Source organism: Alternaria metachromatica, assembly GCF_023757995.1.
Source record: "Alternaria metachromatica strain BMP 0045 chromosome Unknown scaffold_23, whole genome shotgun sequence".
NCBI classification, from domain to species: Eukaryota; Fungi; Ascomycota; class Dothideomycetes; order Pleosporales; family Pleosporaceae; genus Alternaria; species Alternaria metachromatica.
Genome location: NW_026055514.1, coordinates 205,023 through 223,186, shown reverse-complemented (window position 1 = coordinate 223,186; position 18,164 = coordinate 205,023). Strand labels below are relative to the sequence as shown.

The 18,164-nt window shown below is 54.4% G+C and overlaps 5 protein-coding genes across 5 annotated transcripts; 3 read left to right on the top strand and 2 right to left on the bottom strand.

Annotated features, from left to right (window-relative positions):
• Positions 1-1,821: 1,821 nt before the first annotated feature.
• Positions 1,822-5,091, top strand: J4E83_008279 (uncharacterized protein; the record flags this gene model as incomplete). Its single annotated transcript, XM_049335176.1, has 2 exons — positions 1,822-3,483; positions 3,511-5,091. The coding sequence occupies 2 exons, from the start codon at positions 1,822-1,824 to the stop codon at positions 5,089-5,091; spliced, it is 3,243 nt and encodes a 1,080-aa protein (XP_049185715.1).
• Positions 5,092-5,752: 661 nt separating this feature from the next.
• Positions 5,753-7,138, bottom strand: J4E83_008278 (uncharacterized protein; the record flags this gene model as incomplete). Its single annotated transcript, XM_049335175.1, has 3 exons — positions 5,753-6,784; positions 6,837-6,964; positions 7,018-7,138. 3 exons carry the CDS (start codon positions 7,136-7,138, stop codon positions 5,753-5,755), a joined length of 1,281 nt encoding a protein of 426 aa, XP_049185714.1.
• A 486-nt stretch (positions 7,139-7,624) lies between these two features.
• On the top strand, positions 7,625-10,345 carry J4E83_008277 (uncharacterized protein; the record flags this gene model as incomplete). The annotated part of the gene is made up of 1 exon (XM_049335174.1): positions 7,625-10,345. The coding sequence occupies one exon, from the start codon at positions 7,625-7,627 to the stop codon at positions 10,343-10,345; it is 2,721 nt and encodes a 906-aa protein (XP_049185713.1).
• A 304-nt stretch (positions 10,346-10,649) lies between these two features.
• J4E83_008276 (uncharacterized protein) lies at positions 10,650-16,260 on the bottom strand (the record flags this gene model as incomplete). The annotated part of the gene is made up of 6 exons (XM_049335173.1): positions 10,650-12,191; positions 12,240-12,945; positions 12,992-13,759; positions 13,807-14,043; positions 14,090-14,887; positions 15,851-16,260. The coding sequence occupies 6 exons, from the start codon at positions 16,258-16,260 to the stop codon at positions 10,650-10,652; spliced, it is 4,461 nt and encodes a 1,486-aa protein (XP_049185712.1).
• Positions 16,261-17,279: 1,019 nt separating this feature from the next.
• On the top strand, positions 17,280-18,161 carry J4E83_008275 (uncharacterized protein; the record flags this gene model as incomplete). Its single annotated transcript, XM_049335172.1, has 2 exons — positions 17,280-17,693; positions 17,748-18,161. The coding sequence occupies 2 exons, from the start codon at positions 17,280-17,282 to the stop codon at positions 18,159-18,161; spliced, it is 828 nt and encodes a 275-aa protein (XP_049185711.1).
• Between the last annotated feature and the right edge of the window lie 3 nt (positions 18,162-18,164).

The window sequence follows — 18,164 nt, the reverse complement described above, 5'->3', positions numbered from 1 at the left end:
GCCCGCCCCTTGGCCTACTACAAACACCAAACTACACTCGGAAAATGCATCGACGACTTACCGCTATCGGACGATTGTCTCCTCTCGCGGACAGACGTATTATCGAAATCATCGGATACCCCGCACATACAACACAACATTTCTAGGCTGGTGGGAAGGAGGGGGCGAAGGTAAAGGTAACATGGATGGGGATTGTGGATGGGGGGTTGGGTTGGTTTGGATTCGGCTTGAATTGGGTTACTATTGAGTATTGGCGTTTTTTTTTTGAACCTGTCCTTGTTGTCCCTTGTTTGTTGGTTGCTGCTACCCACGAATCTTCTTCTTGTGCGAACCACTTTTTTTGCATATTTGGGCGTTTAGTTCATATGGGTTTTGCCTCGGTGGCTTGATTGGCGTGCTGCTGTTTGCTCTCGTCGCTGTTGTTGTCGTGGTTGTGTATAGGATACCTTCGCTTTATTCAAAGGATTGCACTTGTGTTCTGGTGGGCTTGAGAGTTGCTCTTGCTACTGCTGCATGCATGTGTCATTTTGGTTGAGGAACACTGTTTTTACTCGTGGTGAGGGTTGTAGTGGGGCTGAGAGTCGCTCTTGCTACTATCTCATGGATATGTCACTCTGTTCGGAAAACTGCTAGTTTTGCTCATCGGTGAGGGCGGCACCGGGCCAAGCGAGGTTTAGCCATACAGCGTCTTGTATTCTCGGGACTTGCTGCCTGCTTCTGTGCCTTTGTGACTTCGTAACTATGGGGTGACCAGTAAGTTCGAGTTGTACGGGGTATATGCCTCAGTGATATGTCTAAATCCCACCTACTGCAGCGAACTAGATAATTCGCATACTTGCTTTTTGCCAGGCGCGGGGTGCGAGGCCGGTAGACTCGAGGGCATGTCACCCACACGAGTTTGGGGGCCCGGAATGGGCAATTGCTAATTGCGACGGATATGCTCGCCCATGGTATCTATTTACGATAGACGTCAAAGCCACTACATGCAGCTAGTTCACTATCTAATTTCGCGTCTCTCGCGCGCCTCGCTTGACGTCGTTGTACATGGATGCACGCCAAGCTCACTACAGGCGTGTTTGCTGACCGGAGCATCAGAACAGGGCAGAAAACAAAGTCCTTCAGCTTTCAGCCTCGTGGCCAACTCAGCAGCTGGGTAGGACTGGGCTTTTTTTCACACGCCCTGTGTAGCGTTGGTTTGCAGCATTTTCGCCTGGAGACGTGCTTTCATTGATTTGATTGGTATCGGATGACATCACGCTTCGGCTTAGCAAAGGCTGCCCTTTCTCGGTAACGGCGGAGGGGGACGCGACATGTCGGACTGCGCGCAGTGCCTTTCGCATCATCTTTCCCTGTCGTCAAGTCGTCGCTCAACCCACACCCCACTGCGACAAGGCTATCATGGCCCCAATACGGTAGACGGGAGCGCCTTGTTCGCTTTCCTAGTCTGCTTCTTCTTCAACTCGTGTTCGCTTCTTTGTCGCAACCTCGTTGTTTGCATTTCACAACCTTCTTCGTCGCTTCCTGCTTCGTCGTACGCCTACAAGGTCCGCGCAACCAGACGCGTCGCGCCCGCACATCGCAACTGCCTCGACGGCGCCTTCCCTCCCAGCTGAGGCAAGCACGGCTGCCTGATTTCACCAGAACCGTCTCCCCATTCACTTTCATATTCACCGCGTCCTCGCCGCAGCACCGACAGCGCCTCTCCTACTTAACTCGCCCTGCGCCGCACTGCTGGCGCTTCCCACCCCACCACCACGTCCCCTGGTACAACCGCCAACCCGCTTCCTTCGCATACCCAACCACGGTACCGCCTAGCCCAAGATGGCGTCCGACGGGATGAGCCTTCAGGACAATATTCAGATGCTCGAAGAGGTCCTTCCAGCCATTGATCCCGCTGATCGGCCGGTATACGAGAACATGCTCCAGACGCTATACCAGCAGCGGTCGGTTGAGCAACACCAAAGCGAGAGCGATGCCCAGGTCACTGCCATCATAGAAAATGGCTTCCAGCCCAACAACGCCATGACTGCATATGGCCAGGCCTTTCCAAACGAGAATGGTGACTGGACACATGCCAACGGAAACAACCACACAAGCTACCATAGCGGCCCGTCATACACCAACGGGTCGTCGTATGGTATGCAAGTACCGCCCTCGCCGCCTCTGCCTGAACCACAACATAGCCGCAAGCGCAGCCTTGGGATAACCGACTACCCCGAAGCCAAGCGTGTCAGCGGGCAGCCTAGTCCGGTAACTCCAACCTCGCCCGTTGGTCCATGGTCACAATCGCTTCCTAGTCGCGAGGCCGCTCGGGTTCGTCACTCTGACCCTATGGACTTTGTCGACCTGACTGAATCGAATCCACCTTCGCCTGGCAATTTCGAGCTTCCTATCCATGTACATGCGCAACCAGATCCCGCCCCACACTATATGGACCCATTCCCGGAGCTCAACAACTATCAGGGAGGAAGTGACAATGGCACCATACTACCAGCTGATGCGTTCAACCAAGAGTTCATGGCTCCGGAAGAGCTTGCTGAGTTTCTGATCGCACCCAGTGCACCAGGTAGTCATTTCGCTGTGCCGCAGACTTTCCCTTATCAGCCTCGTGCTGAGGCAGATTATCCCGAACACATGCGAGGGTGGAGCAGTGACGGAGAGGAGTATGGCCGCTTCCCGCTCAATGTCAATGAGGCGGAAGACATTGAGAAGCTCTTGCAGAGCATCAGTGCTGGTGTTGACGAAGAGGACAAAGAAAAGCGAGCGCCTACTCCCAAGACCATGACTTGTACTTTGAAAGAATATCAGCGTATAGGTCTCACGTGGCTGCTCAACAAGGAGCGCGGCGCGACCAAGGGCAGTATTCTTGCAGACGATATGGGTCTGGGCAAGACCATCCAGGCTCTCGCTCTCATTTGCGCGAATCCGCCCACAGATCCGGCATGCAAGACAACGCTCATCATCGCGCCTGTCGCCCTTATGCGGCAATGGGAGAAGGAGATCGAGCGTCATATCCATCCTCGCCACAAGCTCAAGGTTCACCTCTATCATGGCAGTGGTAAGAACGTTGATTTCGCTCGTCTTCGCCAGTGTGACGTCGTCCTCACCACCTTTGGTTCACTGACTTCAGAATACAAGCAAAAGGAGTCTTCCAAAGAGGCGATGGCCAACGACGCAGAACTCCGCAATCCTAGCATGCGCCGCAAGGCCAAGGATAGGCTCGCACTGCTAGGACAAGAGTGCATGTGGTATCGTATCATCATCGACGAGGCCCACAATATCAAGAACCGGAACTCCAAGGCGTCCAAGGCGTGCGCTGACCTCATGGCTAAACACCGCTTGTGCATGACTGGTACGCCCATGATGAACAGCGTTGACGAGCTTTTCCCTCTTCTCCGGTTCTTGAAGATGTCGCCGTATACTACATGGACCAAGTATAGCATGGACATTGCAAAGGCAAGTACAGATGACTCTGACTATTGGGTACGATCTTTTACTAACGAAATCTAGGGTTACAAGAGCACTCAGCCACGCGCGCGGACCGGTGCACAGAACCGTCTTCACATCGTAATTAAGGGTATCATGCTCCGGCGTCGGAAAGACGCTGTCGTTGATGGGCAGCCTGTTTCCAAGATCCCTCCCAAGCACTCTGCCATCGATAGTGTGGAGTTCGAAGACGAAGAACATGAGCTCTACAAGGCTCTAGAAACCAAGTCGCAGCTTCAGATGAATAAGTTCCTTGATAAGGGTACTGTCACAAGCAACTACGCCAACGTCTTGGTTCTCCTGCTTCGCCTCCGCCAAGCATGCTGTCATCCGCATCTTATCAAAGACCTCAGTCAACCAGCAACCGAGGCTATCGATGAACACGATCTCTTGAGCCGCGCCAGGGAACTGAGTGATGAGGTCGTCGCGCGACTGAAGGCTAATGAGTCTTTCGATTGCCCGATTTGCCTTGATCTCGATCCGAATCCGACGATCCTCATCCCGTGTGGACATACGGTGTGCGGTGAATGTGTCCAGAAGATCATGGATCCGGCCATGCGAACCGCTCAAGATGGCAATGATGAAGCTGCACCGGCCTTGTGCCCACACTGCCGTGGTGATATCAGCGCCAAACTGATCACAGATTACAAGCACTTCTGCAAGGTCCACTGCCCAGAGCGGCTTGGGTCAGCTGACTTGTCAGAACAAGAGGAAGGCGATGCTGAAGAAGATGACTCTGATTCTGACATCTCCGAAGACGAGGAGGATGCAGTGGATGTCGACAGGAAGGGCAACCTTGCTGGCTTCGTCGTTGACGATGATGAGGAAGACGAATACGTTGCCGATGAGGCGGAAGATGACGACGACGACCTAGGCTCCGCATCTGTGTCCAAGTCTAAGAAGAAGTCAAAGTCAAAGGCAAAGGCAAAGAAGTCTGGCAAGGGCAACAAGGGCAAGGGCAAGGAACGCGCCAAACCCAAGCTTACTCTTGCTCAGCTCAAGAAAGAGTCTCTCCGCAACAAGAGCGCCAAGAAGCGCTACCTGCGTCGCCTGGACAAGACCTTCATTCCGTCTGCGAAGATCAGCAGGACTGTTGAACTGCTCAAAGAGATCAAGGAGAATGACCCGACTGAGAAGACGCTCGTTTTCTCCCAGTTCACCTCCTTGCTCGATCTCGTCGAAGTACCTCTACACCGAGAAAGACTGGCCTACCAGCGCTACGACGGCAGCATGAAGATGGACGAGCGCGCCGACGCCGTAAACGCCTTCATGGACGACCCAAACGAAAACATTATGCTCGTCTCTCTCAAAGCCGGTAACGCGGGTCTCAACCTCTGGAAAGCATCTCAGGTCATTATCCTCGACCCTTTCTGGAACCCCTTCATCGAAGAACAGGCCATCGACCGCGCCCATCGTATGCCCCAGGAGCGTGAAGTATATGTGCACCGCATCATTGTACCGGAGACCGTGGAAGATCGTATCATTGCTATCCAGGATAGGAAGCGTGAGCAGATTGATGCGGCGCTGGATGAGAATGCGTCGAAGAGCCTTACCAAGCTCAGCGTATCGGAGCTCAAGTTCCTGTTTGGTATGGGTGGTGGCTAGTGCGCGCGAGAAAGCTGCGGGCCTCCTCCCTGTTCACACAGCGTTCGCGCTATGGTTTCCTTTCGCTCTTTCCATGTTCGATCTATCGCCTTTTCACCACACATGTTCTTTTTTTAACAACATCTGTTCCCTACTCGCATATTTAGACGCGCAAACACGTGTTTTCGCATTTTTTGATACCCGATCTCGAATGATCAAGGCTTTACCTTCTCTTCTCGGGGAAATGTACATCGGCGTACGATATGGGGTATCTGGCGTTTGATTTCACCCATGTGTTTCATGGCGTATATGGAATGTTCTTCTCCGTCGCGAGCGGAAGGAAGGGGAGTCAGCAAGATATAGCGTAATACAGTGTTTTCAGCAATGAGTTCAAGTGAGTGAGGTGGTTGAATTTATTTGTTTCATTGTAGTGGTGATTGATGGATACTAAAAGATTTGTCCATGCTAGCAATACGTGATGCTATGAAGCAGCGGACAAAAGATATGCACGATACTGTGACGCCCAAAACGCTAAAACACCACATACCACTCCTCCGCCACCAAGTCATCCCCGTCGTTTGTCGGAATGGATACTTTTCCAAACATCATCGCCCATCCCATACGGTTCCAAATCCTGCAACCCAAGTTTATACCCGTGAACGCTCTCAATCCAGGCCACGTCCTATAGAATAACCTGAATCGCATCCTTCGGAAGACTCTCACTCGGACAGTACGGACACTTGAACTTATGCCCACCCCTACTCAGCGTATCCAAACTCACCTGCGCAATAACATGGCCACACGGCATCATCATAGGCGGATTCTTATCCGTGCTCTGCTCCTTCGACACAGGACAAACAAAAATGCTGTGGAAATGGTACTGACTCGGCAGTGGAATCTCGACGGGCAATTCATCCTGCGTCGTCCACTCGGTCCGCTTCTCCTTCATGATGGACTGCATTTTGAGCAGGTAGGGCAAGGCGATTGCGCCGGCGGTGGCGGCGATGAACAAGGGGGAGTCTGCGGAGAGGCCGAGGAGGCTGCAGAACTCGCGGTTGAAAGACTGGGCGACTTCGTCCCAGGCCGTGGTGTTGTAGAAGAGGCGGTGGTAAGGGGACGTGGGTATGTTTTGGTAGAAGGCCATGGCGCCGAGGAGCTGTTGGATCTCGCGGGCGTAGCGCTTTTGGAAGGGCGGGAATTCGCGGCGCGCGTAGGCCCAGGCGGAGAGGGGGCCGGTGGGGGGTGCTTCGTCGGATGAGTCGGACATGAAGGAGTCGTCGTTGTTGGGGGCGGGGGATGCACTGTCGAAGAGGCAGACGAATTGGAGCCGGCACAGCTCGAATTCTAGGTTGCTGCCGCGTTCTTCCAGGAGGGCGCTGCGTTCGCGCGCCCATTGAATGGCGGGCGCGAGGTTCTGCTCGTGCCGCAGTTGGTGCAGGATGTGGTACATGTCGGCGAATTGCTGTTGCAGTTGCTCCGAGTCGAAGGTTCCTTCTGCTAGGTCTTTCTCCCAAGCTTCGCGTATGTATGGATTCGGCGTGTTGGGCGTGGGTTCGGGGTGGGGTGGCTGTCGGCGCGCTTCTTCGATGAAGGTGGATGCTACTTCGAATTGGCCTTCGCGGAGGAGGTGCATGGCGATGGCACGGTTGATGAGCGAGGGGTGCGAAGAGAGGGCATCGTTGTCGGCGGAGGGGAGGGGCTTGTCTTTGAATTTCTGGAGATGACTGTTAGGTTGGTGGTGTTGATGCATGTGTAGGGAAGCGCACCTTGTCCAGCGTCTTGCCATACTTGTTCAGGCCAGCGTAGATTGGCTTGAGGTCTTTGTTTACCGCGTCCAGAGACTTCTTGAACGGGTCCTGGAGTTTGGCGAGGGTCACGGGCGCCGTCTTCGCATCTGGTCGCGCAAGTTAGCAGTGTCCAGGGCGAGATTGTTGACAGAGTCCGCACCAGCTGCGATCTTAGCGCGAGCTGCCGTCAGCATGTCTATGGCCTTTTGCACATCGTCGATGCTGGTGGACAGGTTGGCGCTGCTCTCCAGCAGCTCCACTTGCTCGCGGAGGTCGTCCATGGTGTTGATAGCGATGGATGGGATGCCCTGGGGCAGTGGCTATGATGGTTTGGGGAGAGGGTCAGCTGGCAGTGAATAGCTGTTGTCTGGCCAGCAGAGCTCTCTTCCGCTGTCCATGGCCGTCGTGTTGGCGGCTTGGAGTTGGCGTCGAGCTCGCGATCGCCGCATGGTCGCTGCAGCCGCGGGCATGACGTGTGGGGGACCAGGCCGACGACGTCCGCGCGCATGATGCATCAGCTCCACCGCATGCACAACCTCCCCTATACCGACGCCCTCTCGCCATCCAGATGCAGCGCCGAGCTCGAGACTGCTGGAACCATGCATAAAGTGCCATTCCACTCGCTCCCCGTCACACTGTCGCCCTCGAACCGGTGGCTCGCGCTCGGGCATCGGCGAGACTCTGCGCCTACCTCTCTACGATGAAGAGCTTGCCTTTGCAGCGCCCTGCAGTGTATCCGAAACAGACCTCACCGCCTCTAGCCTAACATGGCGCACCCGCTGCCCATGTCGCCGCCGCGGACGCACACGGAGAAGGAGCTGCGGGACCAGATGCCGCCCCTGCAGACGACGTCAACCCAGCGCAAGACTACAGCCCAGTCCCGCCCACAGCCGCTCTCCAAAGCTCCTACCACCGAAATGATACCCGAAGAAGCCAGGATCAAGTCTCCCACGTCGCCTGCCGGACACCAGCGCTTCGTCTTGACCGACGTGGTAGCCGCGCGATACATCGAAGAAGACCCGACCACCTCATGCCACGTCCTCGCCCGTCGCCAGAAGATCGAGGGCTACGAGATATACCTCGTCGAGCAATGGGCCTGTTCGCGCACCCATCCTACCTTCCTCATCACAACCTACACCGGCAATCCCGAGGACACTGTGCTGGCCACAATCATAAGCGTACCCAAGAATGAGGAGGAATGGTCGCCGCAGATGCGCCTGTACTTCAGGTCGCTGACTGAGTACCATGCGCGGAGGAAGGACACCCCCTATGGCGCCTTGATGGTTACTAACCTCAGTGGCTTTCCCTCGTCCCTGACTGTCATTCCCATCCCCGGGGGCGATCTGAAGAAGTATCGCGAGGCCTTCTTCGTCAACGAGAACCTGAAGAGACTGGGATGTTCAGGTCGGCTGGGCATAAAGCTCACGCCGCCAAGCAGTGCCACGCAAGCCAAGTTCCAGCAACTATACCGTACCAGCGAAAAGATCCCGTTCAACGCTTCCGTCATTGAGCTTGTGAAGCTTTGTCAAGTGGCACTTGTCTTGTTTGGGAAGCTAGAACCAGAGTATGCAGACGGGCTGCTGTGCGATGTCACGGAGAAAGCTATCAACGACTGGTGGATAGACTTTGGATCTGAGTACTACACAGTGGAACCTCACGATGGCATTCTCGGTCCTACCACAGTCGCTGCTCTACTGGGTATGCTGATGGGTGCTCGAAACCGACTGAGTGCTTGTAGCGCTGCAGTTGCCAAGGATGTCTTCGACATTGAGGCCACTAAGCGTGGTATTGGACACTTCCAGAAGTCGCAACATCTTCCCAGAACTCGACGCCTCGATCGACACACGCTCGATAAGCTACGAAGAGCCTCAGCAAAGGCAGCGAGTAAAGAAGGCTGGGCCGTTCCCCGGGCTTTCAAATCCACCGTGGCCGAGTTAGGAGGCAAGGGCGGTGAGATGGTCATGGGCATTGTTGGGGCTGGACAGAAGGACGGTATCGCTGAAGTCGAGACTGTCGACATTGACCAGTTTGTGGAGCTTGTGAGAGGTGAACACGCCAAGTGGTTGTGGCACGGAAAGCCCAGGAAGACCGTATCCGGAGACAGCATGTTCGATCGGCTTCCTGGCGGAGAAGCACGCTCAGCCTCCCCAGACAAACATGACCCTGCGCCGAAGCTGGTTCGCCGAGAGTCAACGCTGGATCAACAAGGCATTGCAAAGCGCGATACAGGGTCCTCGGAGATGAAGAAGGCAGAAACCTTTTCGCCAGATGGCCAGGAGAAAGACAGCAAAGACCCGTATTCAAAGCGGGCCACCATCAAAGCCAAGCTAGAGTCCGGTAGCGGCTTCCATCATATCAAGAACGCCGTGGGTCTGCGCACTCATGCAAGCAAAGTGTCGCGAGAAGAACATGGACGACACGTGTTGCATCGAACCAAGAGCGGGACACCACAGTATGCAGACTCAAGAACGTCGATGGACTACTACGAAAGCCAGTCGGACGACCCCTATTCTCTCATGTCGCCTCAGAGTACAATGGGCGAGGAACCGGCCTACACCAAACAGCTTACCGAAACTCCAGGCGACTCAGTGGTGTCATTAAACGACAACAAGCTAGTTGGTGGCCGCCACGCGTCCAACCTACGCAGTTCCATCATCGAAAGCGACGTCTCAGATCAGCCCGATCAACCACCCACCATATCCAGCTCCGTCGCCGGATCCATCTACCACGGCGTAGACCTCGACCAAAACCTCCCCGTCGACCAAACCGCCCAAGTCCCACCCCTCCTCCGCCGCACCCAATCCGGCACCCAATTCCTCCCTTCCCAATCCCCGCGCAACGAAAACTGGTGGCCCCGCCACCTCTCCTTCAGCACAGCCGAAGAAAGCGTCCTCCGCTGGCCCACAATCAACGCTTCGGACCCCATCATCGACGAAGAAGCAGTTACAGATGACGCCGACGCCGACACCGACGCCAACCTCACTAAAACCACCACAACCACAACCACAACCGCCGCCCTAACCACCCGCGCCACAACCCAAAACCTCCACTCCACGCAACTAAAGCGCCTCCACACCCACCTCCACACCCTCTCCACCAAAGACGCCCTCTGGGTCTCCACCGCCCTCTCCTCCATAACCGCCCTCTCCACCTCCGCAGACACAGATATCCAGACTTTAGAAAGTATCTACTACCCCCGCCTCGACACGTACCACTCCCTCCGCGAAGACACGCACGCGACTGTGACGAATAACCGGGGCCAGCTTACGGCTAGTCTAAGGGAACTGGGTAATGTGGGCGATAAGCTTGAGTATGAGATTAGTGCGTTACGCGGCAAGGTCGAGGATATCGAGGATGTGGTTGGGGAGTTTGAGAGGCAGGTTGAGTTTGTGGAGGGGAGGGTGGGCGAGTTGGAAGGCGTGTTGGGAGAGAGGGAGGGGTGGTGGGGGTGGGGGGTTAGGGTTTTGACGGGGGCGGCGCCGGGGTGAGCATGCGGTGCGGAGAGTAGATGTTCCTTTTTTTATCTGTTTTTTTGTTCTGTTCGCAGGTGTGATGGAAGACTGGGCGTTGGGGGGTATACCCGCTTGTTTATCTTTTGAGTATGTCTTTTAGGGTTGGTGAGGTGGATGTATATAGGAGATTAATTGTTTATCATGTAGATCTAGAACATCCAATCAGATTTCGCGTTGCAACCTATATTCAAAAGACATAAATCGTGTATCGTTGCTCTCACTAGGGTATCACATATCGTCATTCAGCAAATATACCACCCCCTCCCCCTTTCTAGCATTCTTACCTTCCAGCACTCTCCTCCCCGTTCCTAACCCTCTGCCTATGTTCCTCCTCAAGCAAACTCTGTTTCCTCACATACTCCATCACAATATCCTCCTCCGTCCTCTGCTTCTCCAAATTGCTAATCCGTTCACTCTCCGCTTTCTCGCTTTCCGCCAACACTTTCTTTAGTTCTGCATCTTCATCGTCGTTGTCGTTATCGTTGTCCTGCATCGTGATGCGATGAGGCAGTGGAGGAGGCGCAGCCCTTGCATCCACATCAATATCACGACCACGCGGTTCATTCGCAGAAGGATGGGCGTAAGGAGGTGGAGAAACAGGAGAAGCAAACGTCGGACCAGAATCAGCACCACCACCAATAGCCTGACTCATCGCATCCATAACACCGCTTTCCTGCTGCGCGCCTCGCGTCGACGTCGCATATTCATCCGGATGCTCAGCATGAATCATCGCAAGCTGTTTACTTTCAGCGATAATCCTTTTATAATCCTCATCGTCCTCGGTATCGTTATCAGAACCCCATTCACGGTGATCGCTGTCTCGTCTCGTCCGCTTACTCGTTTCAGACAAACTCTTTCTGAGCGTTTCTTCAAGCGCCTTCTTCTCCTCTTCCGTCATGTCGGTTTTGCCGGCTTCAGACATGCTGGCTGTCATGGCGCGGTGGAGCGCTGCTTCCTCGTCTTGTTGGGTCGGCGCGCCGCTGCTGGAAGGGGGTGCGTTTTCGAGTTCGGCGATGGAAGCGCGGATTGCGGAGGCGATGAGGCGATCTTCTTCGGGGTCGCCGCGCGAGGATTCGGCGACGGAGGCGGCGATGGCGCGTTCGAGTTCGCGTTGGTCTTCTTCTTCTTCGGCGCGGAGTTGGGCTTCGAGGTCGGCTTGGGATTGTTGGGATGGGGCGATTGACGATGCGGTTGATGGGGAGCCTGATGTGGGGGTTTCTTGCCGTCTTAATGCGCGTGTTCGTTCGGCTTCTTGTTGGCGCCAGCTGGGAATCGTTGATCGGATTTCGGGCTCGACACCGCGTCTGCGTGGGGGATCAGGGTATTGGCCTGCTGCGCTGCCCTGGGGAACGGAATTCGTGTGGGCTGACGGCTGGGCTACTGCACCGACATGCGAGTCAAGTATAGCAGAGCGCTTATCCTTCCTATCCTTTTTCTGCTGGACAAGTGAATGGAGTGAGTCCATTTGCTCGGCTCCAACGTTGCGCTTCTTCTTGATACCCCACTTCATGTGACTCCATTTCTTCACAATCTCGTCGCGTTCTTCTTGCGTTACTTCGGATGCTTCATCGTAGCCCTGCGCGATACGTGCGGCGATGATGTAGTTTTGCACGCTCTTTCCCTTGCTCTTGACCATTTCTTGGTAGAGTCCTTTCATGGCATAGCCAGGAACCGACCAAGCACCACCCATGACGCGGAATGGTACGCTCATGATGCCGCGTCCAACTCCCTTGACGAAGCCGATACCACCTTCTTTCTTTGCGCCTTTGTAAGGATCCGTCACAATACCAGTGATGCCGTCATAAAGACCGAAACCGAATTGCTGTGTTGACATCAGTAAACATCATTCGTGGCGTTATAGTCAACATACCTTAGCAGCGGTTCGCATGCCACTCTGGAAGTCGGTAACCTTATCGACCTGTCGCACTTCTGCTCCGTAGAGCTTCGGCACGTTGTGAAACCCCTTAGCTACATTGAGTGAGAAGTCCATGGGTGACTTGAAGCCAGCGCCGACAATCCTAGCTAGACCCTTGCCAGTGTCTACTGCAGATTCGCAGTTCTCGGCCATGCTTGGCTTTGGCCCAGTGTTGGATGGCGCTGCCGATCCAGCCACCGATCTGGAGCGACTGCGAGACCGCGATCGCGAGCCTTGGGTAGATTCAGCAAATGCTTGAGACATGAATGATGACCTGTGTGAAGGCGTACCAGGAGAGCCGGGGCTCTTGACTGCTGGGTTGTCCGCCTGTATCCGGGCTAGATCAGCAGCAGCATCGGCTGCTGTTGGTGTTGCGGCCCCACTTCTACCTGAGCGATCGGTAGCATCAGTCGCCGTCCTCGATGTTGTCGGGCGTCCACTACTACTTCCTTCTCCGGTAGACGAAGTTTCAGTACCGGTTGCCTTTTCTTTGCCCTTCTTAGATCTCGCGTCAGGGTGTATGTTGAGCAGTTTGAGAGTCTGAATCGGCATATCAGCAACACCCATCATCACTGAGGTTGCTGTTCCCATAATAGCACCAGCTGCGCCAGAAACTGGATCCCAAGGGCCTTCATCTGGAACATACTCGCGAGGGCGGTATCTGCATTCGTTAGCACATGCCGTAGTTTGAGTATGCGATTGCTTACAGTTTCATGTCAGAGAAGTTCACTTCGCCTTGTTGGGCCAGTACAGTAGCCGCCTTAGCACTCAACTTCACGTCAGTACGCTTCAGTCTCCAGACAGCCGGCTTGTCTGGCATAAGAGCACATCGCAGTTCGTCGTAATTAAGCATCTGATGGAATGACTGAGCTCCCTTCTGTGTGCCGTTTTCCTGTTTGATCTTGTCGCAGAGCTCCTGCGCCCGATCGAGTGTTTCCGGTTTGAGAGCTTCGTTGATAGCTCCGGCAAGCTTCTCTGCGGTGAGTTCCTTGTATGGGATGGGATCAGGCCCAGCGCCGGCTCTTGAGACCATGGCTCCCCAGAAGGCTTGATCTCCGAAGAATGGCACAACAACGGTCGGCTTTCCAGTTGCGATACCAGCTGCCGTAGTTCCTGCACCACCATGATGCACGACAGCAGACACGCGTTTGAACAGCCAGTCATGGGGACAATTACCAAGCATGAAGACGCCATCTGGTTTTCCAAGGTCATCGGCTCCTAGTCCACCCCAGCCTTTGGACACCAACGCACGTTTTCCGGTGATTTTCACGGCGTCGAAGATCATCTTAGTCATGGCATTTGGATCGTCCACCACAATGGAACCAAAGCCGATGTATACTGGTGGCTCACCTCCATCAAGAAAGGCTGCAAGATCCGGGGCTGGTGTGTAGTTCGAGGCGAGGTTCAGGAAGTAGAAACCCGCGACGGAGATGTGGTGGTTCCAATCCCTGGGTTTAGGAATCAGTGCAGGAGACCTGTGAGACGTGAGTCAAATGGTGTGGAGTATTCCAAGTATGCTCACCAGCAATATGTGAAAGGCACTTTCAGACGCGCGAGCATGGCTGGCGCCCAGACAGCGCTGATGGGATCCAGTCGAAGGCTATCCTTGCGGAACCTGTTGATGACGTCGCCCAGACCCTGCCACGTCAGTACATCGACCATGATATATGACAAGTAGTTTGTTATGGTGGGGTCTGCATTGCTAGACTGAATGTTGGCGAGTGGATGTGGGAACTGCTGTGTAGGCGACCACGGCATACTATTCGAATTAGTACATGCACGTATCTGAAGGAGAGCAGACATACGTGAACATCATGTGTAGAGGTATGCCCAACTTCTCGGCACAATGTATATGTCCGAAAGCGGGAGGATTTGCGATGATGGCATCGGCGACGAATGGTTTGCGCAGCTGCTCTGGTAGCTGGTCCTCGATACCCATCCACTCTTCGACCGTCTGCTGAAGCGGGTCAACGCCGAGACCATTGCCCGTCTCTATGCAAGATCTCCATGTCCCGCTCAGAATCTCTGCGATGCCCTTCCTCCTCTTGCCAATGTCACCACTGCGCAATGTATCGAAGCCAGGCATCAGCCCCGGGTTCTTCACCATGAAAGCCATGAGTTCAGCTGGATCACCTCCGATACTGAAGAACTCCAGTCCGTTCTCGATAACGAAGTCCTTGAATGTCGGGTGTGTCGCTAACCGCACTCTATGGCCGTACGTATCCTTGAGCACCTTGCCCAGTGCAACGAATGGCTGGACATCACCACGAGAGCCCACTACTTGTATGACGACGTTTAGCGGAGGTGGAGGTTGCTGGCCGGGCGCACCACCGAGGAACTCTGGGACGTATGGTGGAGGCGGCTCAGGATCTTCTTGCGCGTTTGTGAGCTGACGCTGTATTTGTGGAAGGATGAGTTGTGATAGCGCGCGGCTCTTCTGATCAATTCGGATATTAACACGTCCATCGTCGGCGACTACTGCGTTGGTGCCCAGCTCTTCGTTCTCGACCTGGCCTGGCAACTCGGTGTATGCGGGTGGTAGGTCCCCAAGGGTCGGTGCTTCGTAGGCGGGACCATCGTTGGCGCTAGGGGTGTGATGTGAACTAGAGGGCGCGCTACGCATGAAATCAGTATAGAACTGTCGTCAACCACCAGGTAAGACCAACGTGGTTTGTGTTTGTGTATATGGCTGTGTTGGCGGGGCATTGTCGCGGGGCGCGTCATTGCCCTGCGCGGGGTTACTTGAACTCGCCATGGTGGTTGCAAAAGAAGCCTCAGAAAGAGGGCATTGTAGGTAATGACGAAGCTGCAAGAGAGAGCGCCAGGGGGAGCCACTACACTAAGAATGAGACGTAGGAGCTGCAAGCCTGTATTCCACGCGCGGGAGAGCATATGCGCTATGATGCGGACCTCTTCGGCCTTCTTGGCGTGTGATTGGCCATGAATAGATCAAAGCCACAAGCGGGGCTTCGTCATCGCTCAGCCCCGACGCCTTGTTACCTACTCCTGGGGTCCAATTTGCATGCCACAAATGGCGTCTGAAACGATCGACACTTGAAATGCTAATCTGGGCGCTGCTTGAGAGTGTCAGGCGTCCACCGACCTTCCGCTAATTCAGCTGGCTTGAATTGTTAGGAACCGAATTCACCGAATACACACCAGTAGTAGTTTGGAGGCCTAGTTGAGATATGAAGGAATATATCGTAACACTAGCTAATACCGATGACCCAAAGCCACCTGAAGTCTGCCTCGCCCACTTGTCGAGTACATAACAGTCCTACTAGTGCAGCCTCAAGCGTATCGAAGCGTATACATGCGTATTCTCGTGTTGTTGTAGCAACCCACTTGGGGTACTCGGTCCACATAGCAATTCAGAAGGCCCGGAGCAGCTGACGATGATATGTAATCATGAGCTTCCATGCGCCGCGCTCGACACCTACAGCGCTGAAGACTACCCGCTGACAGAGGAGCGTTCAAAATCGAAAAGAGGTGCTTGAACCGGAAATCTACCTGTTCGCACACATAAGTCAGCCTCTTTATCGGGTCATGACGATACACATACTTACCACATATGCGGCCATGCGGAAACACCCTCCCAAGAACGTTTGCCGTCCGCCTCAGATGCGGTTGACTTTTGCTCATCTTCTTGCTTCTCTGGGGGTTTCTGGTATACCGACGCCTTGATGCTATCAGTATCGCGTTTAGGTGCTGCCGATGTGTCGAGAGCATGTTTCGCAAGCCAGATCAGCTGCTCTGTACGCGTCGTTGCTCTATCGTTGGCGAGGCGCGTGCATATCTTGTTGACAATGCGACCGGTAGTCGTGATGCCCTGCGCAGCCTGGAGCTCGTTGACGGCTCGGTCAACGCACCCGGCGCGGTCGGACGCTGAGCTGGAGCTTGGTCGTAGCTGGCGCTTGAAACAGACTGGTGCAGATCTGGAGACACCACGAGCGGTTTGGAGGGGTAATTTGAACATGGTGACGACGGTGCTGGGTAACGTGGAATGTTTGTCGATAATGAGATCTTGGAAGGGGAGTTGAGACGCGTCTAGGTACGTGACAACTGCCGGCTAGATAGGAAGAAGAAAGGGAGCAGACAAGGTGAAGAGGTGGTGAAAGAGATACTATGTGTGAGCTGGCGAAGAGGGAGGTGAAGGTCGTTTCCATCTCGCCTCAGTACAGGAAGGAGCTCTCGGTTATCGAGGCGCAAACTTCACCCATGTGAAATGGGAGGAAGCTGCAACTGTGCCTTGTTCCACAAGTTGAGCGATGCTCCTCTTCAATACCATCTACGATGCATTCTCAGTCTTTCTCTTCCTCGATTGTCTTCCATTCCATGCCTTCTCGTACTAGTAGCCGCGCGACTGGTGAATAAAATCGCGTCAGATTTGTACAAAATTGTCTAAGGATCTGGAACTGATGCCATCTCCAAGACCGCAGATGTGATAGACGCAAGTGAAAGCGCAGTGATGGCGATTCACACGTGTGGGGAAGGCGCGATGCGCGTTGCCGTTTCGGCTCTAGCGCGCTTGCCCTGCAGCAAGCTGCCCGGCCACCCCACGTGGACGGCGCGTCATCATAGTGCATCACGCGTCCCGAGGTCAACAACTGAGGCGCCAGACACTGATCATCTCGTCTCTACGTTCTCGAGATACTGCTGTCCGTTCGAAATCTCATTTTGATCTATCTTGACCTTTACATACAGTAGGAATAGGATTCTAGGCTTCCAACCCTATCTTTCAGCTCGCATCCACCCAGCCACAAGCTTTAGAGTGTACATAAGCGCCGCGCGCTTCGACACCTCTAGACATAGACTCCTCTTCTTCTTTCTGAGAAGTAACAGCTCCACTAACCTCCGGTACCATGATGCATAGAAGCATCTTCATAGGAGCTACACTTGTAGCTTCGGCGACAGCATGGAACACAGACGGTACGCCCTTTCCCTACTACGACTAGCTAGCGCTAAGTTCACATAGTTCATAATCAAGTCGGCTTCATGGCGGAAACCTTCTTCACACCCGAAACCACGTCCGTCCTTGCAGAGATCCTCGAACCCCAATACAACGGCTCAGTCGGGCGCTCCGCAGCATGGGCAGACGGGTATGCGCACACCAGCGAAGGCCACTTCTCGTACCAGTGGCACTGGATAGACACACACGATCGTCAACCTGAGAACTGCAGTCTAGACTATGCGCGGGACTGCGCAAAGGGCGGATGCGTTGTCAGTGCTATTGCGAACCAGACGAGGATACTGCGGGAGTGCATAGACCAGGTGTATGCTGGTGATTTGACGGGAGGTGCAAACCTGACTTGCTCTTATGCGTTGAAGTGGGTTGCTCATTTCCTGGGCGACATTCATCAGCCTCTACATGCAAGTGGCCGACAAGTAGGAGGCAATACGTACAAAGTGGTATTTGGTGGCGCTCACACGCAATTACATTCTGTGAGTATCTTACACCAATAGCAAAAGGATGTGCTAACAAACAAGGTCTGGGACGGCTACATACCCTACTTCGCGGCAAACGTCGACCATCCCTTCTCGCACGAATCGATCGATCCGTTCTTTTCTGGGCTCGTCGCTCGTATTCGCAAAGACCAGTTCTACTCCGCGCCGTACATGTGGCTCTCCTGTACCGACCCTGCCACACCCGAGGAGTGCGCAACAAGTTGGGCGAAGGAGAGCAACAAATGGGATTGCGACTACGTGTGGAGTCGCGTAACGAACGACACAGATCTTGGAACTAATGGGTATGCGGCAGGCGCTGTGCCCATCGTAGAGCTTCAGATAAGCAAGGCTGCGCTCAGACTGGGTACATGGTTGAACAACTTGGTCGAAGGGGCCAAACCTACTGTGGAAGAGGAAATGATGGAGCTTTGAAGT